The following is a 25449-nucleotide window of genomic DNA, read 5'->3' as shown; positions in this document are numbered from 1 at the left end:
GCGAGCGAGGAAATTGTTGATAAAACAGGAAAACAAGTCAGCTCGCCAGTATGGCAGTTTTTGGGATTTTATAAGTCTGACCATAGTCAGACCAATGTTGTCTGCAAATTATGCAAGACTGGTAATACCACAAACTTGTTTTACCAGCTTTGTTTATACTTTCGTCTGGCTCCGCAGCGCGAGCCTCCGCCGACAGCGCGCACGCGCCTCGTTCGTTTGGGGACGTGTTTATACTCGACGCGCTCGCCGTTCGGCTATTCTTGACTTTGGCTGACTCCGAAATCGCCCCCTAAACCCTTAAATCACTATTCCCTACTTTAGTCCACTAATACAGTTCACTTGAAGGAGTGAATGAAAACAATGAGCGAATTCGGACAGCCGCTGTGTGTACATAGGCTGTACACTCTTTATTGCGGTGCAATGTGGGATAGAATGAGTGCACTCAATAACATCCACTATCGTTTTGGACACCACTACAAATGGCTGTCCCCTCAAATAGCGCCCTATTTAAGGGTATAGGGGCGATTTCGGATTCTACATGGAGAGGTAATGTTACTCTGCATCAGTGCCTTATGACAAAGCATCTAAACAGTAACAGTTACAAAGAAATAACGGTGGCACTGCGACTTAATGTTAAGAGATAATTGTTAAGTGTTCATTGTGATTTTAGACTTGTGTTTATATTTTAATTATTTGAGTGTTTTCCATGGTTGTGTTGACATTTCTGCGAAGTTGAAGTTTAAAATAAAAATGTTTAAATGTAAACTATATTTTTCTCCTGGTCCTTATTTTAAAAAAGGTCATAAAAATATAAATAATTATCGAAATCGACCGATATGAAAAACATATACCGTGATATAGTTTTCCGACATATCGTCCAGCCCTAATACGTGATAGTCTGAATAGAATAGCTCGCCTTGACGCGAACACTATTCAGTGTTTTGCGATGAAACTCAACACAGTCCAATCCACTGATGTCGCGTTCGGTGGCGTAATCCAATGACGGCCCGTCTGTTGAACAGTTTAGCAAATCAGCAACGAAGTCAGATGTGCTGAGAGAGCTTGTTGTAGTCCCTCACGGGAAGAAAGTGTGAATTACTTCGATAGATCCAGGATTTTTGAATGTTTTGAAAGAAGACAGACGTGGTGTCATAGGAGCTTCCATAGTTGGTCACTCTCAAAGCGATTCCCATAGTGAAACACCGAGCAAAGTTAAACAAAGAACTTGGATCTAAACAGTATTTGCAAAGCAACATACAAAAATTCAGAATTTAAGTTTTATAATATTAGCTACTGTTTTTGTAACTCAAGTGTTTTATATCTCGAGTGTTTCACAATGTGAATCTATTTTAAATTTATTTCATCACATCTCTGGGTTTACAAGTCCCAAATAAACAAAAATATTATTTGCATTGTATTAAATTCATACACTTCATTAGCTCATGCATTCTATGGAAATCAAACCCATGAACTTGTTGCTATAGCACCACAAACTCCGCCGTGGAGTGATTTGTGTTTCACTATAAAGAGCTATAGAAATAAAACAACCCTGTTGTGATATGTTACAGTGATATAAAATGACTTACACAAGATTTTAGTCATGCCGCCCACCCCTAATAACAATGTGCTTCCTCCACATAAGGGAAACTGTGTGACACGCTCAGTTTAACAGAAGCTCGTGTCAGGATACACTGTGGAAACACACTCAAAGGAAGCAGATGCAGGGTACCTGAAGAAAGAAACTCAAAACGATGCTATGCTTAATATAAGACCGTCGTCACGGCATGGTTGCTATGGCTGCAGTTGTCAGCATGGCACAGGGGGCTCGTGGCATGACTGACAGCTGTGACAGCGATGTCATCCAATCCCCTCGCTGCAAAAACACAGTCTTCATTGGAGCCCCACTGCACAGAGATCTCGATGTGAACTGAGTGGGAGAGGAGCGCGTGGGCACCACAGTGGAACGACGCCAGTTGCATGGAATAATACACTGACAGGAGAAATTCACACTTGAGTCCTGTATCATCTTCAAGGCGATTAGACAGAGAGGGAATAATCCGGTGGGAAGGTGTGACGGGGCAAGGTATCAAGCTCACCACTATAGGACTCCTTTTAAAAGCATTAAAACCAAGAAGAATATGATACATTTAGAGAATTTTATGCTTGAAGTTAAAATAGACCCCGTTTACTTTCTTGATACACGTTTCTGGTAATATTGTGACTTAAAGGGGTAGTTAAAAATTGTCATTTAAATCACCATCTGTATGAATTTCTTTCTAACTGCTGAATGCAAAAAATATGCTGAAGAATATGGGTAACAAAAACAGTTGTTGGGCCTGATTGACTTCCATAGTATGGGAAAAAAAATACTATGGAAGTCAATGGGAACCATTGAACTGTTCGGTTACCGACAATCATCTTTTTGTGTTCAGCAGAAGATAGAAATTCATACAGTTTTGGGAGTGAGTAAATAATGACTGAATTTTCATTTAAAGTTATTTGGGGTTGGCGATATTTCTACTGGTTAATCATGTCTACCGGTATATGTCAAACCGGGAGAGATTTTGGACTTTTGTCTCTATTACGGTTACGTTCATGTGACGTTGCTGTGCTGCGTGGTCATGAAAGCTTATAGTCTGCATGCATTTTTAAGTATTGCGGTTTAAAAACAAGAGATTTGAAACCATTAAAGTGCAGTTAGCAGCGTAAGAGAACTCATTTCAGTATATGGTCTAGTGGGCGTGTTAAACCCGCCTATAGTGCGCCAAGTGGAGATTGTGGTCTAGTGGGTTGAACCACTCAACTGATATACAGATGGTTGCTGGTTCGATCCCAGCAGTCGCCACCAGTGTGTCCTTGAGCAAGGCACTTTACTCCATGTTGCTCCAGGGGGATTGTCCCTGTAATACAGGTACTGTAAGTCGCTTTGGATAAAAGCCTCTGCCAAATGCATAAATGTAAATGTAAATATGCGCGCGCTCTCTCTGAGAGACGCGCAACATGAAGCCGCTGTAAAAGCACGCAAGATCTGAATTGAGTTTGTCTGGCTATCACCAGACCAAGCTCAATCTTTTAAGATTGAACATTGGTCTGGGAGGTCTGCTATGCATTTTCTACTGCACAAGAGGTGTGATCAACGAGCATAATTCAAATGACTCTATACGCAATTGGATAGTCCTTCAACCAATCAGACCACAAGTCATTGTGTTAAACCCGCCAATAGCGCGCCAGGTAGATAAGCCAGTCTGTGATTGGTTCCCGCAAATGTGTAACAGAAGCAGTAGAAATGAATGTACAGGTTTCCAGACTGAGCTGCAGGGCGAAATCAAATCGCCGGCAGATCAGGCTAGAACTGAGTGCTTTTTGGCGGCAAATTGAGCTTGAGCGGTTAAATACACATACTATGTGTCAAAATTACCATGTATTTGCAAGTAAACAGTCATTTATGTGTTAAGTGAACATAAACAGTTGAGAAAGTAAACGCATGAGTATAATATATCCGCAGTCGGTCTTAAAGTGACAGCATCCAATTTTACCGGCTGGCATTATTAATGCTAATCAAACAACAAAAGAGAAAATCTCTCACTGCTCTTGACTGAATCACTTCTGCAACTTTGATACGATTTTAATTTACACAGTAAAGACTAGGCATTGTTTTATACATTTGATTACTTCATACATTTTATGTAGTATTAGTGCTTGAAGTTCTTCAGGTAGGTCTATTTCAATTGTGTCTGTTCCAAGTTTGTTTTCTTTGCTCTTTCTTTATGACTGTTTACTAGGGATGTGACAAGATCTAGTGCCACGAGATCTCGCGAGAGTAAAATGTGACGAGATTTCTCGTTGAGTGAAAAGCTGTCTCACGTTATCGCCATGACGGAGCGTGAGGGTGAAATTAGCATAGAATACGCCACTGCTACGTTTACATTACATCATCCACTGTTGTTTTGCTTTTTTTATAGAAATAAAAACCATTGAATTCAATTGGAAAAAAGTCACTTTCATTGTAAACTTCACTGGTCACGTGACGGGTGTGAGGTGAGACGATTGACAGGTCTATGGCGCAAGATTAATGCGCAACAGAGGCTGATAAGAGTGTCTGATAAATGTCTTAACTATAATGCGTTCAGCACCGCCGCTCCGAGTACGTGCGATCACAAATCAAAAGCAAAAGTAAACGTGAGCTTGTGATTCGCACAAATTAGGTGACATACAATAACCAGTCTCCAAATGGGCTGTGTAGTTGTAACCACCTCTTAGCTCTGTTCTCTGTTTTGCTCTCTTTTTGCACTATGAATATTGAGAGAGTACTTTGATTATGGTTGCACTTATTGTTTGCATTTAATAAGAAATAACTTTTTTTTATTTTTGTTATGTGTACTGTTCTTATTTCTGTGTTAAATTTGTGGAAAGGAGTTCAGTTAGGAGGTCACACACAGCCTCAGTCAGAAGTTCTGGAAGCTCATAATTCACGTAGAGCAAATCCTGAAGAGACTAATGTGAAATCATACATTCGGTTCAGTTTGTGGCAAAACCTTTACAGTGCTTGTCTATTGTTGTCTTTCAACGCATTTGATAATTCATTCTCAGAAAGTAGAACTGAAATGACATTCATTACAGGATGATTAGTTAACGAATGCTTCAAAATGCACCTGCAGACTATTTTTCCAGTCATGAATTTTGTCATTGAGGATTTCTTAAAAATACCTTGCAAAAATCTGTCTCGTTCTCGTGAACCCGATCTCATGTCTCGTCAGCTGCGTCTCGTCACACTCCCCTACTGTTTACTTGTCTTCAGTAAGCTTGAGAGTTTTTTTAGGCTAGTATTATATTTTTAATAATATTGAAAATGGTAATAAGAATTATGAAATTTCAATGATATCAAACATGTTGATGATATCATAAAAAACCTTATTTAAAGCAATAATAACTATATTGTGATATATATCGTTATCGTGAAATATCATGATACAAGATTTGGGTCATATCGCCTAAGTCATATTAGAACTCCAGGGGGTTTTGTAAGTTGATGAAAATCATAAAAATGTCAAATTAAAATAATAAATTTGATTAAAAAAAATCTATATAAAACACATTAACAAGGGGAAATATTTTTTTATTTACCTGCATGACGTTTTGACCATTATCCAACATCAGAGAACAGTGAACATGCAAAAGTGTTCTTAAATTATTCATATATTAACATAATATCTCAAAAGATATTTTTAGGTTAAAAGGGTTTCGGCGAACAAAAAAGTTTGGGAAAATCTTATCTTCTTCAGAAGACGTGAACATTTTAAATCCATCAAAGTGAAAAAACAAGAGACAACACTAAGGTCCAGAAAGATTTGATCTCTGACCCCTGACCTTTCACCTGTCCAAAATACCTGAGTTCAAGCTGTATTCAAAATATAAAAGTCCTCAAATAAAATAAGTTATGGTATTGGTATGACTTCAGCAGACCTGTCATTGTAATTTTTGTCAAATGCACTGCACACCTAGTGAAACAACATTTCGTTCCACTGTAAATGGCTGGAATGAAAATAACTCTAATCAAATCGAATCTAACAGAATTTCCCTTCGAACTGGGGTTCGTGAGTTGATGAAAAACTCATTATTAATTAAATCATAAAATGTACAATTAAAATAAATAAAAACTTTACTAAAAAAGGATGAAATATTTTGTTTGCATGTCATGTGATCTTTAACTGACACCAAAATAAAAGGAAATATAGAACAAAAGTAAATATTTTATATCAGAGGGGTTCGGCTAACAAAAAGGTTTGGGAACCCCTGACGTGGAATAGTTGTTTTGTAGGCCTTGTTGGAGCGTTACTGTCTGAAAAAGAGCTGCGTGAAAATTCATGCAATGAACAAAAAATAACAACATATGGGTTTGGAATGACATAATGAGTGAGTAAAAAAAGGACAGAATTTTCATTCTTGGAAGCATGAATATGAAGCATATGCCCACCCATATGGGTCACATAGATAATATCCCACAACCCACTGCACTTGAAAATATCAATAGCTCATCAGCACAGAGTCACCACACTCCTCTGGTGCTCGTGTAAGCAGTAAGCAAGGAGGCAGGTATTGAGTAATGAAGTTGAGTAATTAGAGAAGATGAAAGGCATCGTGTCAGTAAATGAAGTGAACTGTAAAGGTAGGTGCGACAGAGATTTATAGCCTTTATAACAGCCTTTATAGAAGATCTGAAGGCGTCAGTGCCTGGGTGTAAATGTGGAGGTGCTGCCACAGTGAGAACTGGCACTACAAACAACACCCACATCAGAGAGGAGAGAAAGATGGAGAGAAAAGATACTGCAGAAATTACGTTTTACACAATGGTACATAGTTGAAAAGGGGGTAGGGAGGAATCCAACTGAAAAATCACAAATCAGATCGGTTTAAAATAGTCATACACAGCTAATAGATTAAATGGAGATATTTTTTCACCCAAAAATGAAAATTCTGTCATTCATTACGCACTCTCATGTCGCTCCAAACCCGTAAGACTTTCGTTCATCTTCGGAAGACAGATGAAGATATTTTGGATAAATCGGAGCGATTGCTGTCCCTTCATTGACAGCTACGCAACTACCACTTTGATGCTTCAGTAATTTAATAAAGAGATCATAAAACTAATGCATATCCAAAAGTCCAAATTTTCTGAAGAGACTCGATCGCTCGAACAGATAAACATTCATTAACTCACATCAGTTGTGGGAAACCGAAGCTCAAGCATGTTCGCTTGACGTGCGAGAACCAATGAGGTTCATTCTCGTGTTACGCATCGCGTTTGAGCTTCCGCAAGAACCAATGAGGTTCATTCTCGTGTTACGCATCGCGTTTGAGCTTCCGCAAGAACCAATGAGGTTCATTCTCGTGTTACGCATCGCGTTTGAGCTTCCGCAAGAACCAATGAGGTTCATTCTCGTGTTACGCAGCACGTTTGAGCTTCAGCAAGAACCAATGAGGTTCATTCTCCTGTTACGCAGCACGTTTGAGCTTCAGCAAGAACCAATGAGGTTCATTCTCCTGTTACGCAGCACGTTTGAGCTTCAGCAAGAACCAATGAGGTTCATTCTCGTGTTACGCAGCACGTTTGAGCTTCAGCAAGAACCAATGAGGTTCATTCTTTTGTTACGCAGCACTTTTAAGTGTCAAAGTGGTAGTTTTTAACATTGATAATAATAAATGTTTCTTGAGCAGCAAATCATCATATTAGAATGATTTCTGAAGGATCATGTAACACTGAAGACAAATATTCGTATTATATACACATTATATAATAATAATATTATACTGTATTTTTGATCAAATAAATACAGCAATGGTAAGCCTATGAAAGACTGAATGGTAGTGTAAATTCAAAATTACTCAATCATTTCTTATTAAACTATTCTAGGACCAAATGATCTTTGGAATGCTATCCAGAATCATTTTATAGCTCTATATATGACAACACAAGTGTCTCATTTAAACGATACACAAATTTGTAAAGTATGAACGAATGGACAGTTTGAGATTGTACACCAAAGACTGAGAAAAGCTCAGAGGCATGAAGGAGACTGCCTGACCACCTGCCTGTTCTTTCACATCCAAGAGCCTGTCAAACATGATCATCTGTAGTGAGAGTCAAACTGACTTTACGCATTCAGGTTCAGGTTCAGGGGGAAGGTTCTGCTGAAGCAATCTGGGTACAACGCTGGGAGCATGTTATGTGAAATCACATCAAACCAGTACAACAAGCTCCTGGAACAATATTACCCGATAATGCAAACCCTATACCTCATCCTAACCATTAGCTAACCCTGACAGGTTGATAAGAAAGCAAAAGACATACACTACCATTTAAAAGTAAAAACAGTTTTGTGAAAAAAAAAAAAAAAAAAAAAAAAAAATCAAAATATTATAGATAATGGAGTTTTTCAGGAGAAGTAAATGTATTCAATATTATAATTTAATTGTATAAAACTAAGAAACAACACTATGGCTGCCTCCGAAATCAGACCCTAGTAGGCGAAAAACAGTATGTGACAAAATAAATGTGTCCAAATTCACAGTACTCATAAAATAGTAGACAAAAGTAGAGCCCGACCGATTTATCGGTCTGCCGATTATATCGGACGATATGAGCCTGTCGCAGATATAGGCCTATCAGCATCTATGCCGCAGATATGCCGCAGATATGAACACGTGTCTCACAGCATGTGAATATTCACACAAATTTATGTCAAAATAGCGGTCTTGTCGAGTATCATAGTAAAAATAGTCGGTTAAGTGAACGAAAACATGAAATTTGCCAGTTACCACCAGCGTTTTTGGTCATTATCACAAGTTTAATGGCCCACAGAGTATCTTGTTGTATGAATATCTGAACATGTAACGTTAATATTTCAAAAGAACAGACCCTCTGCTTTATTCTAGCTTCATGCATTCTTTTTTATCAATACTTCAATGTGAGTTAATTTCATGAAAAAAGCAACATTGAGAAAAAAGGCTCAGAAAATCGTGACTAACTTACATACAGATGTGATTTAGAACGATGATCAAAACACAGATGGAGTAGATCGAGTCCACCAAAGCTTCACAGTCCTATAGCTTGTCCTGGGGCGACACTTCATTCAGGAACATTAGGCAGTTTTGTTTTATATGCTGTTTGATGTTGATGATCTCATTATTTTACATATGCATCTGCTTATAAAAGATCGCTCGTTCCTGCCTCTTCTTCGCCTGTGTTTTGATCAAGAGATTCTGTTCGCGTTCAAGAGATGTTTTATTTCTCATAAAATACGAGATAACAGACAGAAAAAAAATATCACTCACGGCTCTTGACTGAATAACTTTAATAAGGGTAAATCTATATTTATACACTGAAGATTATGAAGTGATATTTTACATTTGATTACTATTTCTGTACCTGAAAATATAGTTTTTCATTTGGATGTTTGTTCTGTTGCATTTATGTATAATGTATGTATATTATATATATATACTTCATTCTATATACAGTACCAGTCAAAAGTTTGGACACACCACTGGGAAAGTGTGTCCAAACTTTCGACTGGTACTGAACTATAATATACACAAAGAATAATCGGCCGATATATCAATATCAGAATGTTTTTACTCATTAATATCGGTATCGGCCAGGGATGGAAATTAGCACCCGCCACCAGCCAAATGCGGGTAATTTTGTGTTGTATTGGGTAAACTCGCTTCACCTACCAGCCACCGTGGCGGGTAAATAAAAATATCATAGCCTACTGTTTCACCTGGACGGCGGACACTTTTAGAGGAGGCACACCTTCAAATAAAATGTGGCGTTACAAATCAAATTCCCAATAAGTAGTATAAGTTAATTTGCGCGTGGTTGCGTTTTAGCGGCTTTATTGCCATAGCGGCGGAGTCTAAAGAACATGCGCTGTAAAATTGCGCGATTTTTTAAAAACATATCGAGCTCGTGTCGCGTGCACTGTTTGAGCGCAAGAGGATCTCCAGAAATAGGGCTAGAGCTGAATAGAAAAAAATATATCAATGGGTCTGTCCAGTAACTCGTGATGAACCTCAGGCGAACTGCACACTTTATGAGAAGCATTTCAGTTGCTCAGATTGACTGATTTAAAGCAGCAGCTCTGACACACACATATACATTACCTTATTTTGCCAGACTGAAGGTGGCAACCCTAGTATGTCGTCAACACGCTTCAGAAGATGCCAAAACTAAAAGTTTCATTTTTGGGACTAAAAACCTAAAACTGGAAGCCATAAAAGACCACGAATCATCCAAAATGCCACATCCATTAATCTGCCCTACTCATTTAATGAAATGTATATCAGTTCATGGTTTGTGTGTGTATAAGAGAGAAAGAGAATGTCAGTATTTCATTGAGACTTGAGATTAAATAAACTGCTCAAGTATTGTAGAGCTTGTAGTATTAATTACTAATCGGTTAAAAACAAGAAAGTGGCTGGTAAAAACATTGAGTGGCTGGTAGATTTTGAAATCCATCAGCCACAGTGGCCGGTGGACAAAAAAGTTAATTTCCATCCCTTGTATCGGCCCCCAAAAATGCATACGATGGCCACTTTACGATCCCATGATCTATGAATGCCAGTGAAGTGATACTGGTAGATCACAAGATAAATGACAACAGGACGAATGTAGTACGTCCAGATTACATCATACTACATAGATAATACGGTTTTAACGTTCACGAAATATGTACTTATTCAAAATAAGTAGGCTACCTACTCAAGAGAGTATGCGATTTCGGACACAATCTATGGTCCAAAATATCTGACTGCTGACCTTTCACCCATCCAGAATATCTGAGAGCTCAAAAGTCCCCAAACACTGGTAAAATCTAGTCAATATAACTTATTAAAAGTGAATAATAATTACAACTATATTTTTACATTTTACATGTTAAGAAAATGTAAGTGGCTTCGGCCTGTGCAAATATCACAATGACAGGTGTTTCTAACTATGCAATTTGAAGTATCATTCATACCTGTAGTGCATTTGAAGTTTAATAATGTAGTATACCATAAAGATATGTCTACAGATAATATCTATAGTTAGGGCCAAGTATGAGCAATAATAAAAGGACAGTGATGCTTGCCTTAGCAAACAGTACACTAACAAGTAACTTCAAATTAAAACTTTGTAATATTTCAATTAATTCTTCATTGTATGCTCCATGTATTTTATGAGCATCCAACACCAGAGATACCAAAATGCAGGACAACTCACAGCATTAACTCCTTTCCTCAGTTATCCACAGGAACAATTGCTATCGGCCAACTAAATGTCACTGCACTCACAAACAGAGTCCATTTCATTGAATTCCATGAAAAGCTGAGTGTTGCTTCACGAAGATGAAAGAAGACCTCTTGAATGTGCATTGTTGAGGTGCTCAGGGTCTGTTTTCTCTAGGTGAACACCGCCGGCCGCTTTCATTCTGCTCTAGAGAGTTCAGAAAGACATCCACAGCAGGGGAGTTAAGTTAGCTGACCTCTTTCAATTGGTATTGTCAGAGAGTATTAAGTATTTTCATCCTCTTGCTGAAGAGGCGTCTGAAAAGATTTGAGGTCATTCTGTTCAGCATTAAATATACAAAGCATAGTATCTGTGTGCATGTACACATATGCTCTGTGCCCTGTAGCTGACATGACTATTTGAGACGCTCTACATAGACATAACAGAATGAACTCACAATTGATTCCAATAAAGTTCTGTGTTATAAAGTTGCTAAATATTGGTAATATGCAAACCTGGAACTGTATATTTCGAATATTGTTGTCTCTTTGATTAATTGCTTTTGTTCCTAAAACCATCTGCTAAATGCATTTCAAATGTAAGCTAACAACACAAAAATCTAATAAGCATCGAAATACACAACATGCACAAAACTGGGCACAGTACACCATTTTAATTTAAATGAATCTATTTTCTAGCTATTCTATAGTTTTGAATGAATTATCAAATCACTATTGACTGAGTCGTTTAGTGTCTATTATGCTATTTTAAAGGTTCCTAATTTTGTTTGCAATACAATAGGTTTGCCGACATCCATAGGTTTGCATACATTCAATAACATACATGATTGCAGCATCACCTCTTTCCCACTGTGTCTGAAACCGTTTGAGATCTTTCTGAGAGTCTACTCTGCTCTGATTGGTCAGATGGCCCAGTCTGTTGTGATTGGTCTACTCTGCTCTGATTGGTCAGATGGCCCAGTCTGTTGTGATTGGTCTACTCTGCTCTGATTGGTCAGATGGCCCAGTCTGTTGTGATTGGTCTACTCTGCTCTGATTGGTCAGATGGCCCAGTCTTTTGTGATTAGTCTACTCTGCTCTGATTGGTCAGATGGCCCAGTCTGTTGTGATTGGTCTACTCTGCTCTGATTGGTCAGATGGCCCAGTCTGTTGTGATTGGTCTACTCTGCTCTGATTGGTCAGATGGCCCAGTCTGTTGTGATTGGTCTACTCTGCTCTGATTGGTCAGATGGCCCAGTCTGTTGTGATTGGTCTACTCTGCTCTGATTGGTCAGATGGCCCAGTCTTTTGTGATTAGTCTACTCTGCTCTGATTGGTCAGATGGCCCAGTCTGTTGTGATTGGTCTACTCTGCTCTGATTGGTCAGATGGCCCAGTCTGTTGTGATTGGTCTACTCTGCTCTGATTGGTCAGACGGCCCAGTCTGTTGGGATTGGTCTATTCTGCTCTGATTGGTCAGATGGCCCAGTCTGTTGTGATTGGTCTACTCTGCTCTGATTGGTCAGATGGCCCAGTCTGTTGTGATTGGTCTACTCTGCTCTGATTGGTCAGACGGCCCAGTCTGTTGTGATTGGTCTACTCTGCTCTGATTGGTCAGACAGCCCAGTCTGTTGGGATTGGTCTACTCTGCTCTGATTGGTCAGATGGCCCAGTCTGTTGTGATTGGTCTACTCTGCTCTGATTGGTCAGACGGCCCAGTCTGTTGTGATTAGTCTACTCTGCTCCGATTGGTCAGATGGCCCAGTCAGTTGTAATTGGTCTACTCTGCTCTGATTGGTCAGATGGCCCAGTCAGTTGTAATTGGTCTACTCTGCTCTGATTGGTCAGATGGCCCAGTCTGTTGTGATTGGTCTACTCTGCTCTGATTGGTCAGACAGCCCAGTCTGTTGGGATTGGTCTACTCTGCTCTGATTGGTCAGATGGCCCAGTCTGTTGTGATTGGTCTACTCTGTTCTGATTGGTCAGATGGCCCAGTCAGTTGTGATTGGTCTACTCTGCTCCGATTGGTCAGATGGCCCAGTCGGTTGTGATTGGTCTACTCTGCTCCGATTGGTCAGATGGCCCAGTCTGTTGTGATTGGTCTACTCTGCTCTGATTGGTCAGATGGCCCAGTCTGTTGTGATTAGTCTACTCTGCTCTGATTGGTCAGATGGCCCAGTCTGTTGTGATTAGTCTACTCTGCTCTGATTGGTCAGACGGCCCAGTCAGTTGTGATTGGTCTACTCTGCTCTGATTGGTCAGACGGCCCAGTCAGTTGTGATTGGTCTACTCTGCTCTGATTGGTCAGATGGCCCAGTCTGTTGTGATTAGTCTACTCTGCTCTGATTGGTCAGACGGCCCAGTCAGTTGTGATTGGTCTACTCTGCTCTGATTGGTCAGACGGCCCAGTCAGTTGTGATTGGTCTACTCTGCTCTGATTGGTCAGATGGCCCAGTCGGTTGTGATTGGTCTACTCTGCTCCAATTGGTCAGATGGCCCAGTCTGTTGTGATTAGTCTACTCTGCTCTGATTGGTCAGATGGCCCAGTCTGTTGTGATTAGTCTACTCTGCTCTGATTGGTCAGACGGCCCAGTCAGTTGTGATTGGTCTACTCTGCTCCGATTGGTCAGACAGCCCAGTCGGTTGTGATTGGTCTACTCTGCTCCGATTGGTCAGATGGCCCAGTCGGTTGTGATTGGTCTACTCTGCTCTGATTGGTCAGATGGCCCAGTCTGTTGTGATTGGTCTACTCTGCTCTGATTGGTCAGATGGCCCAGTCGGTTGTGATTGGTCTACTCTGCTCCGATTGGTCAGATGGCCCAGTCTGTTGTGATTAGTCTACTCTGCTCTGATTGGTCAGATGGCCCAGTCTGTTGTGATTAGTCTACTCTGCTCTGATTGGTCAGACGGCCCAGTCAGTTGTGATTGGTCTACTCTGCTCCGATTGGTCAGACAGCCCAGTCAGTTGTGATTGGTCTACTCTGCTCTGATTGGTCAGATGGCCCAGTCGGTTGTGATTGGTCTACTCTGCTCCAATTGGTCAGATGGCCCAGTCGGTTGTGATTGGTCTACTCTGCTCTGATTGGTCAGATGGCCCAGTCTGTTGTGATTGGTCTGCTCTGCTCTGATTGGTCAGATGGCCCAGTCGGTTGTGATTGGTCTACTCTGCTCCGATTGGTCAGATGGCCCAGTCGGTTGTGATTGGTCTACTCTGCTCTGATTGGTCAGATGGCCCAGTCTGTTGTGATTGGTCTACTCTGCTCTGATTGGTCAGATGGCCCAGTCTGTTGTGATTGGTCTGCTCTGCTCTGATTGGTCAGATGGCCTGCATGAAAGAAGACTGGAATTACAGTTGAGTCATTTCAGGCAGTTCAGAATCAGTCCTTTCTTTTTGGAGACAATAATTCCATTTGTCATGCACTTTGATATTTGAAACTTTGCAGACATTTTACATTCACACAGAGCTACACACTACTTGAAAGGTATTATCCGAAAAAGCATAATAGGGGCACTTTAAAATGCTGCCTATGTAGGCATAGACATAGAACAGTGAGATCTACTCTATAAAGCTTTATGCAGAATAAATCTCAGTTTTAGTCTTTCTTTCTTACAATTCTTCTCAAACCATTTTCTCCAAAAGGATCATTAAGGGGTTTTACTTTACAAGATGCTTTGTAAAGTAATAATCATATGTGGTCTAGCACTAAGACATTGTGGAACATGGTGTAAAGGACTAATCCTCTTATGCCACACTAAATAAACTTTATGGATCTAGAATAATCTTTAATCCACACAACACAGCCATATTAGAGATGCCTTGGTCTTAGCGTAAGCCCTGCCATTTAGATTAAACAAACACCATTTTCCCAGCAAGACCGAGACCGCACAAGCACGTCCATAAAGGGCGACCTATTTCATAAAAAGCAGATTTTATTTTACAGAAACTAACACATTTACTGACCCTTTGAGGCAAAAAGAGCTGGATTATGTAACAACTGAATGCCTTCGCTGTAATGTGACAAACACTGGCAACTGGGTGTAGTTCTTCCTTTGGTGAAATAGAGGGATTAAAAAGCAATATTCCTCGAAAGACTGGATCTTACAATAGTCTGTTCATGCTCTACCAGGGTCGAGGTGTGGATTTTACAAATGCCGTTCTTTAATACTTGAATACAGCCTGAATGATACATAAAATATTCACAATAGGTTAACGTTTTTTTAACAAGTAATATACAATTAAGTAACATTGTGAATATCACAATGAATTTAACATGCTCTTTATTTGTCATTAAGTTTCATAAAGATCATGACTTGCTAATATGACCGTATTAAAAATTCTAAATGCAGTTTCTATCTGACATCTTAAAACTGTTTTAGTACAAATATGAGGGTTGATATTGCTTTCTTATTTCTAATATTTGCTTTAAAAAGTGCTTTTTCCTAAACAAATATAATTAATGTTTGAATTAATGAAAATAATGAAATACTCAAAACAATATGAAAATAAATGGTCATATCTATATGTTTTTTTTATACCATATTATACTTTTTAAAATGAAAATTTTTAATTGTTTACAATGGTGTTTTTGTTTAAATAATAGTGCTTTTGACTGCAAGAAAAGCCCCTTTTAATCAATTTGAGCAAATACATACAAGTTGAGTTCTGCATCATATCTTTAAAAAGCATAAAAACATTCATTTTCATAGAATTTATTTAGCTATAAATCACCCAGTGCTATACCTGGAACATAATATATTATGTAGAGTTCAATATCCCCCTCAAAATACCATAACATTTTGCCTTGCCTCCGCTCCTAAGAGTTGTTGTATCCCTATAAGCAGTGCACAGTGACTATAGAGAACACATGGACACAAAGAGCTTACAGTTTTGTGAGGCTTACACAAAAATCATTGAATCTTACTCATTATTCCCTGTGGGAAATTATGAGCAATCGGTGAAGAAAGTAAAATGTGACAGCGAGTGGAAATTATGTAATGAACATAATGAAAACGCTTTAGTTTTATACCCACTGTACATCAGCAGCACTTAAGCACATGCATCCAGGGTCACATTTCATCCCAAAGGAATATGTGCTATAATTCAGTGGTTGAAGTGTGCAGAGAATAGGATGCGCTCCATTTAGTGAATATGAGCACGATCAAACTGCTTCTGGGGAGTTCACACTCTTAATGCGCAGTGCAATTAGGACTGCAGCTTTCTTAAATTAGAGCCAAATTTAGGCGTTTCAAAATAAGCAGAAATAAAAATCAATCACACAAGGGAAATGTATTTTCCAAACTGATGAAATGACATTACGCATTCTGTGAGAATAACATATTCAGAGAAAACCGTCCTCGTTATGCGCGTCCTAAATTTGAAGCCCTTTACCAGAGGTCTGGAGTATTTTTCAACCAATTATAGTAGGAAGGTTTGCTTGCCTGTAGGTCCGTATGAAAATCAGGGTCACTCGGGGTGACATTAAAATGCATTCCCTGAAATTAGTTCAAAATTTCATCGGGCACAATTTCCTTATCTGCCTCTCAGAATGAAGGTGACAATTGAGTCACCTACATTTTTTCCCTATTCAGTGGTCTTGAAATAACACTTCTGTCTTTAACACACACACCACTTTCAATAAAGCCTCTTATTTTGAGACGAGGGATCTTCAAATGCTACAAAACTTTTTTTTTTTTATATACAAGTGACCTTTGATCCCATGCTCTTAGTCTGAACTCGATAAACTTCAAAGTATTTGGAAACACACAAAAGCTGCATCAAAAATCACGTACTATCTGAGTAGGTACTACATTTGGATTTGAACTTACTTCGCGTATGTTCTATATAGTATGAATGTGTGTAGTATGAATGTAATCCGGATGTACTATATCCGCCATCTTGTCATTATCACATGACCTACCAGCGTCAGTTGTGTCGCTTCACCTTCATTTATAAATCCTTTCCCATGGCCTCAAGGGATAGTAAAGTGTCCATTGAATGTGCACTTCAGAATCTCGCTGGAAGTAGTAGGTCATCCAGGGACTTCTACTGTTTTTTGAATACTATGTATTGGGACATAGTAAGCTGTTGGCATACTGTTTATCACATACTATATAGTAGGGAAGTATTCAATTTCGGGCGCAGCAAAAAAGTCTATGTGGTGGACATACACTATTTTGCCAAAAGTATTGGGACACCCCTCCAAATCATTGAATTCAGGTGTTCCATGGCCAAAGGTGTATAAAATCAAGCACCTAGGCATACAGACGCTTCTACAAATATTTGTGAAAGAATGGGTCACTCTCAGGAGCTCAGTAAATTCAAACGTGGTACCGTGATAGGTTGCCACCTGTGCAAATCCATTCGTGAAATTTCCTCACTACTAAATATTCCACCGTCACTGTTAGTGTTGTTATAACAAAGTGGAAGCAAATGGGAACAACAGCAACTCAGCCACAAAGTGATAGGCCACGTAAAATCACAGAGCGGGGTCAGCACATCTGGGTTTGGCGGTTGCCAGGAGAACAGTACTTGCCTGACTGCATTGTGCTAAGTGTAAAGTTTGGTCGAGGGTGTATTATGGTGTGTGGTTGTTTTTCAGTGGTTGAGCTTGGCTCCTTAGTTCCAGTGAAAGGAACTCTTAATGCTTTAGCATACCAAGACATTTTGGACAATTTCATGCTCCCAACTTTGTGGTAACAGTTTGGGGGGACGGCCCCTTCCTGTTCCAACATGACTGTGCACCAGTGCACAAAGCAAGGTCCATAAAGACATGGATGAGCGAGTTTGGTGTGGAGGAACTTGACTTGCCTGCACCTAAACCCGATAGAACACCTTCTGGATGAATTAGAGCAGAGACTGCGAGCCAGGCCTTCTCGTCCAACATCAGTGCCTGACCTCACAAATGCGCTTCAAGAAGAATGGTCAATAATTTCCATAAACACACTCCTAAACCTTGTGGAAAGACTTCCCAGAAGAATTGAATCGAATCATCATGTCATTCCAACCAGCTGTCAGCAATCAGTAATCAACATGTCTACCCAATCAGCACAAGTGGAGGATCATATAAATACCCAGTCAACTTACCAATGTTCCTCGACAAGTTTTGCAGCATCCCTCCACCACCCCATCTTCCTCGCACTCACCTGGTTACTTCCTAAACCAGACATACGGGGGGAGTATTCTGGGTTCAGGCTAAATACCGAGCTCGGAGCCCTCTCCTCGGACAGCACGCCAAATACGCATACCATTCATTCTATCTGACTTATTTTTAAGTGTGAACTCGTGAAACCCTACAGATTAAGAATGGGATGTCATTAAAGTTCATGTGCATGTAAAGGCAGGTTTCCCAAAACTTTCGACAATATAGTGCACCTGACCTAAAGCATGTACAAAGAGTCAGTGCGTGTGTGTGGCCTGGTAAACCCTACATTATGTGGACAAAACATCCCCACAAACATAGTAATTTCCGAAATCCTTGTCAAGTGATGTTTTTTGAAAATGTAAAAATGCCGAAAGCTTTGTGTTGGTAGGTTTAGGGGTAGGGTTAGTGTTAGGGGATATATTATGCAGTTTGTACAGAATAAAAATCATTGCGTCTATGGAAAGTCCCCATAAAACAATGTGTGTGTGTGTGGCGGAGTGAAGATCTTGCAACCTGCATGCTCCTGCTTCATTAACTAGCCTTATTATAGAGGCAACGTGGTGTGAAGTGTGAGAAGCTCTGACAGCACAACTTTGTTGTCGAGGGATTGTGTGATCAGGAGACAAGAGGAGAATCCGGCATAATCTGGGTAATCTCTGCTCAGAGTGGATAAACCCTGCTGAGGCATAGGCCACACACAAGAGTTCAGCCATTAACCATTCCTACTGGTTGTGAGTATAGCCAATAGGTTAGCCTACACCATGTCAGAACTAAGCATAAACCAATACAAACAATACAATACACAGAGAAAAAAACAAAAACATTAGACTATAGAAAATGTGGGGTTCACTTTATTTTGATGATCCCTTAAACACATTCTGGTGACTATAAGTAGCGTTGCACCTACGTGACTACTAACTCTCATTAGAGTATTAGTAGAGCATTAGTAGACTGGTAGGGTTTGACAAAAGGTTTGCAGAGTCCCACTAACTTCTATGAAAAAACATCTATGAATTGGTGAAAAATCCAGAAACAAATACACTGATATGAAGAACGTGAAATATAAGCAGATATATGTTCTGGGTACTGATGTCCATCATCTGATCACAAAAACAATCAACTAGACCAGAACCAAACCCAAATAAACCTGCTTGGGTCATCCTGGAAGGTCTTTTCAGCTTGATATAAAGTATTCTTAACTGAAAAAATTAAAACACCAGCGCATACCACCTCCTTTATGTAAGAGCGCCAATCAATCAGTTCATTATAATGTGGCTTAGATGTTACTTATGACTCATAGAACATGGATATTATGCTCATGGATTGATGGATTCATTATGAACCCAGGAGAACATTGCTGTTTTTAAGCAGAATACACTGTATGTGGTCTCTAAGATTGGCAACCTAATGCGTGTCCTAATGTGCACTTTGGATCTTGTGAAATCACATGGGAAAACATGGCTAGAGCTGTGAGCAATGCCTTCAGCAAGTAAAGGGAAGTGCTGTTTATCTAACAGATAGAGTACACATTCTAAAGATCTACTTCCCAAAAAGGAAAACACTCTTATTTTTACGCTCAGGCTGATTTAAAACTGTATAGCCTTTTTTTATATTTTGAGAAGTCTCAGTATTTTTGTGGATACATGCAACAATATCTTCTTTTGTGTTCTCTTGTCGTGTTCTCAGATTGTCATGTTTGGGTAGAATATCCCTATGGGTATAGTGAGCTAGGTGTTTTGGCATATGGAACAAAGAAAAGGTAAACTGATGATATGAAAATGTTGGTTTACCAAAGTCCTTTAAAGAAAAGTCAGTCCACTCTGCAACCATCCAGGTAATATCCCAGAACAGCTATACTGCCCGGACAAAAAAAAGCGCCACTGTTTGGATTTAAATAGGCAAATGCTTAAGACAAAATGTTGTGATGTTATTTCCATCAAGTGGTGCGTCAATTTGGTCAAGATCTTGTATTGGCAATGCAAGAGTCCAGCACTCTGTAAAGTCTCCTCCAGCACATCCCAAATATTTTCAATGGATTTAAGCCAATTCATGTGTGAAAATGATTCTTCATGCTCCCTCCCAACCATTCTTTGACAGTTTGAGCCTGATGAATCTGGACATTGTCATCCTGAAATATGGCCATGATGTGTCTTCCTACATGGTTGTTTAAGAAATTAAGGGTTAGAAGAACGGTGTCCAAACATATAACATGTTAGAAACACAATAATCAGTCCAATAAGGATCTAATCATAGACTCTTAAAGGAACACGCCACTATTTTTGAAAATAGGCTCATTTTCCAACTCCTCTAGAGTTAAACAGTTTAGTTTTACCGTTTTGGAATCCATTCAGCTGATCTCCAGGTCTGGCGGTAGCACTTTCAGCATAGCTTAGCATAGATAATTGAATCTGATTAGACCGCTAGCATCTCGCTCAAAAAATGTACATTGCTGCCGTACCATGGGTGCAGCAGACGCAATTATATTATGCAGCGCCTGAAAATAGTCCCCAGCACGGTCTCTGTGCAAGCAGGTTGTCACGTTGGTTATGTTGATGGAAGTTAACCTATTTTCAGGCACCGCGTAATATCATTGCGCCTCTGCACCCATGGTACGAAAGCAAAGTTCCTTGATTATTACGCAGGAATGGGAGTATAGTTCCTAGCCATATCGGCCTAGAAAAATCACAACTTTCATTTTCCATCAGTCTTAGTACTAGTTTTAAAGCTACACTGTGTGATATTTTCCCCCATCTAGCCGTGAAAAGGTATATGACCATCCAGTGAATATTAGTTACTGTTCCTCTCAATTCCGATTTCGTTTGAACTCCTACGGTGGCCGATTTAGTCCAAGATTAACATGGCTTCCAGTTCGACCTCGTCCACATTCGACACGGTGCCATCGAGTGTTAAAACGCGAAAGGCGAAGCTTGAATTTACGGGTATGTCCCTCTTTGGCTAATGTACTTTCAAGATGGAGGGGCAACATGGCGACCCGCATTCGAACCCCTCACCCGTTTGTATTTTCAATGGCATATTATAAACTTACGAGAATACTTTATTACTTGAAAGAAGTAAATATACATTAATGAGCACATATTTTTGAAAGAACTAAGTGTTTTTAGCTAAGAATAAACAAAAAAAAGTTACACAGTGTAGCTTTAAATAGGAAAAATATTGAAATTTGGTCATTTTTGAGCGAGATGCTAACGGTCTAATAAGATTCAATGATCTATGCTAAGCTATACTAAAAGTGCTACCGCCAGACCCGGAGATTGGCAGAATGGATTCGAAAACGGTAAAACTCAACTGTTTAACTCTAGGGGAGTTGGAAAATGAGCCTATTTTCAAAAATACTGGCGTGTTACTTTAAGCATTTGCCTTTTTAAGTCCGAACAGCAACTTTTTGGGGGGGCCGAAAAGTGATCAGTTTAAAATTCAGTGATCAGTTTGAATATGCAATATTTTATGTCAAATTCTATGCTAGCACAGTTTTATAAAAACCATTACAGTTCTCCACTTCATGCCTAAAATCTCCCTTTGTTTGCAGAAAAATCACAGTAAATCAACAGCCTATCATGGATTATTGTTTTAGTAACTACCTGTGCGGAACATACTGACATCCTGAACTCAAAAAAAAATTCCTCAACAAATCGAATGACGCTTTATTCCTCTTAATTTCTGATGCTACTCACTATTTAACCAAGAATACAAGTCAAGGTTGCTGTAACCCAAACAGTCAATTTAGGCCAGTTAATACCCTCATTAATTAAGAATCCTTCCTGAGTCAATATTAGCCTGGATTGAGACACATGGGAGCCACAGCTGAGATCTGGAGTGGTGGGGGTCACACAATACTGTATATCGATAAAATAAGAAAAGACTTCTTCTAATTGGAGGCTGAGGCATGGGGAGATAAGGAAAAAATTGCTCTGGTCCTCTCCAGGGATATTTGAACATCAAACCCGCGTTCAGACGGCAAACAGGGAGGGAAATGTACAGAGGCCAGCGTGCCATTTAATCCAGCCTGCTTATTAGAAATAAAAGCACCGAGTATGCCAGCGGTATCGATTGCAACAAGAAAAACACAGCCATTAAGAATCACTTAAAGAGAAGCGTGTAGGTTTTAACCATCGTTTCGAGGCACGCTGCTGTATTCCCTTCTAGAGTACTTGTGTTTCCTGGCCTGTTATATGAACATCTCCATCATGGGGGATATCAGCCCTAGACAGCAGATTTATTGCTCTTCTGTGAAGCCAATAAACAGCAGAGATGTGAGCCAATTCCCCCCAGGTTGAAGCCAGAGCTCTTCTACGGTCAGATTCATTATGCATACAGTACATCATACGTCAAAACTAAATTTCCCTCCCCTTGAGCGCTCTAGAAAGCGCAATAACATTATCACACCCGAGCGCTATCACCGTCAAACGGCACAGATATGCTACCATCATGTGTTTGCCCATCTAAGATAGACTCTCAACATTTCCGCCAGATATTTTTCAATGAAATGTGCAAATGATCTGTAATTACTGAGACCTACAGGAGAGAGATATGTAGGTTAAGTTTGCCTGCCGCTCCGCTTCTTTGGTAGCATGTACTAGGGATGTTTTCACAGTATAAATCCCAACAGCTCCTTTAATCTCCTTACGCGGTTACATCCTCTTTAAAAATTCACTAACATAGTGACAACTCCACACATTGACTCGGGATGTCACTCTGGCCAATGGGAAAATCCAAACTGCCCATTTAGACTTTTGCTGATCAGATACCGGGTTGCAAGTAAGATTCGATTTGAATGCTTCGTACAAACTGGAACTTTTTATGGGAAAAATCCCTGATTCTCATTACTGGCCTATACTACTTGAGTTACAAAATTGTTTTCATGAATCTATTTGTTGTACTGAATTTAATGCATATATTTTTATTTGAAATAAAACTGTCCCAATAGAATGCTTTTCATATTACAGTATGAGATCGATTATTTTTAATAACAGTAATGATATCATTCTTGCATTACAGTAATGAGAATGTAAACAATGTAAAAAATATTATTTAGGCTTAACTTCCTTCATGTAAAATAGAATTAAAACCCCAAAAATCTTTAATATAATTGAAAACAAATGTATATGTAATATTTCCTATTTGTATAATTACTCATAATATATAGTATAATATTTGTAGACATTTTTCACTACAGCAGCTTTTGTGAACAGAAGAGGTGACCGCGAAAGGCCAAATTCACAATGAAAAGTCAAATAACTTCCATTACTTTGTACCTCGGAGCTGCTTCCATTATATTGTCAGATTTCATTATAATAATGATATGGCTGTTATCTAGCACAGGAAATCGAACAATCAGCCTGGGAAAATGGAGACAGCCTACTGCGTGGAAACGGGGACACGTTCTCTACCGTGCAGACTTTGAGAATCAGAAATTAGGATGATGAGAAATAATTCAAGCTCTTCGCAGAGCTGTTTTGAAGTGAGAGTGAAGACCTCCACTTGTCCTTACTCATCATCAACAGATAATCAAACCAATTACAATGCAACTTTGTCCAGACAGAGGACATCTGGAGCCTTCACATCCCACTGATATCCATCAAGGTACTTATGGAAATAGCCATATACCTGTCTCCCAGAAGTACAGCGACTTCCCGTCTCCTGTCGTTTGGGAGCAAACGGTCCAGATTCCACAGAGCAGTAAAAATAACCTCCGTAAACACAGGAACGCTGTCCTTGCACCCCTAACCCCAAGTCCCATGGCTCCCCTGAGTCGGGTAAAATCCACTCGGTCGGGAGGAAAAGAAACCCCAATGAGAGCAGAGAAAGAACTTCAGTCGCACGGACTGAAAGAGTTTGCGTGCCTCTTCAGTTGGTGTTCCCCGATGGAAAGGTGCATGTGGCGGATCTCCTCGCCCTCTGCGCCTCTGGTTGGCTGGAGCGAAAAGGAGAACGCTTTGGCTGAACAATAGAGAACGGCAGCCACAGTTACCGGCACTGCTGCTTATTGCTGCCGCTGTCCTCTGCCTACTGCAGCTGACTGACGCTGCATCTCCCCTCCCTCTGCCTCACACTCTCGCTCACCCTCTCTCTCTCTCTCTCTCTCTCTCTCTCTTTCTCCCGAGCTTAGGGCACAAGGACGCTCCTTCGCCATGCTCCTGTGACGCTAAAGAAGACAAGATAAGAGGGGAGTGCTGTCGCTAAGGGAGGGAGGGAGATATTGCACATTTTCTGTGTCTGCGTATTAAGGAACCGGAGTTGAAGGAAGCGAGATAAATACGGTATTAATGAAAGATTCTTAGATGTTTTGAGACGGCCAAAGTGTTAATAGGACAACTGATAAAATAATGCGTGCGGAAGAAGGTGTCAAGTCACACTAAATGCCATTTACGTTCTTAATAGAAGTTCCTGGAGGTTTTGTGAACAACGAGCGTGCTACTTTGAAGAAAATAATATTTGTTTGTAATTCAGATATAGGGTGAATTAAGGATCGGGACACTTTTTCCAAGTCATCTCAAATCACAAAAAGTGTCCTACTCACCCTGAACTCACCCCTACCTCTTCAAATATGTATATACCTCTTTCGATATAATTAGCAAAAAAATATATTTATTCACAATGTGAATCAAGTACACTCAAATATGAATAAAATTATTCTTAAACCAATCAGTCATAATTGCCATTTGGCTAATTACTTTGGAGCTACAGGGAAATTAAAGAATTTCACTCTTAAATGCATTATATTATGGAAGAAAAAAAATGGGTTGTGTAATTTTTTTAAACTGCATTTTTACACTACTGTACCTTATTTTAAACAACGCATTCCCAATGCATTCTCAGTATATCGTCAGACTACGGCTTGTGATGTCATTCCTCTGGCAAAGATCGCTAAATCTTAATGACTGTGCTTGTTAATCCACTTCCCTAAGCTCAATAGCCCAGGTCATGATCTTGAGTGGCAGATCCTGACATGAGAGCAGACTAAACATCAGTGTGTGAGGCTCAGGATTCAAGACACTTTCACACTTTTCTGGTGTGGACCCAAGTCCAATTGAAACCAGAATTCACTATGTATGGTTGCTAAAGCTATAACTCGAACTTGGGTGTGAACCAGAGGTGAAGAAGAGTCTGCAGTCATGCAAGCATGCTTGGAAAAAGCATGTAACAAATTTGACTACATTAAAAGTTACTGAATACATCCAGACACTGTTTTTAGATGCTTAAAGGGACACTCCACTTTTTCTCGTTTTTTACCTATTTTTGCATCTTATATGTATGGAGTGATTGAAGACTTGTTTGATATTTTTGCTTTTCAGTTGTTTGTGTACAGCAGCAAATATAATTGATCTCGATCAAGTATTAAAGGAACACTCCACTTTTTTTGGAAAAAGCTCGTTTTCCAACTCCCCTAGAGTTAAACTGTTGAGTTTTACCATTTTCGAATCCATCTCCGGGTCTGGCGGTAGCACTTTTAGCATAGCTTAGCATAGATCATTGAATCTGATTAGACCGTTTGCATCTAACTCAATATTTTTCCTATTTAA

General features: G+C 39.7%; 1 protein-coding gene across 1 annotated transcript in view; it reads right to left on the bottom strand.

Annotated features, from left to right (window-relative positions):
• thsd7ab (thrombospondin, type I, domain containing 7Ab) overlaps positions 1–23947 on the bottom strand; it is a 231566-nt gene extending 207619 nt beyond the window's left edge. The window contains exon 1 of the mRNA XM_079837772.1: positions 23534–23947. Within this exon, the coding sequence (XP_079693898.1) occupies positions 23534–23666 (133 nt within the window). The 5' untranslated portion in view covers positions 23667–23947. The remainder of the gene's footprint in view (positions 1–23533) is intronic.
• Positions 23948–25449: the final 1502 nt, after the last annotated feature.

The sequence above is a fragment of the Gobio gobio genome (genome assembly GCF_949357685.1).
Source record: "Gobio gobio genome assembly, chromosome: 15".
NCBI classification, from domain to species: Eukaryota; Metazoa; Chordata; class Actinopteri; order Cypriniformes; family Gobionidae; genus Gobio; species Gobio gobio.
This window is presented reverse-complemented; position numbering and strand designations above follow the sequence as displayed.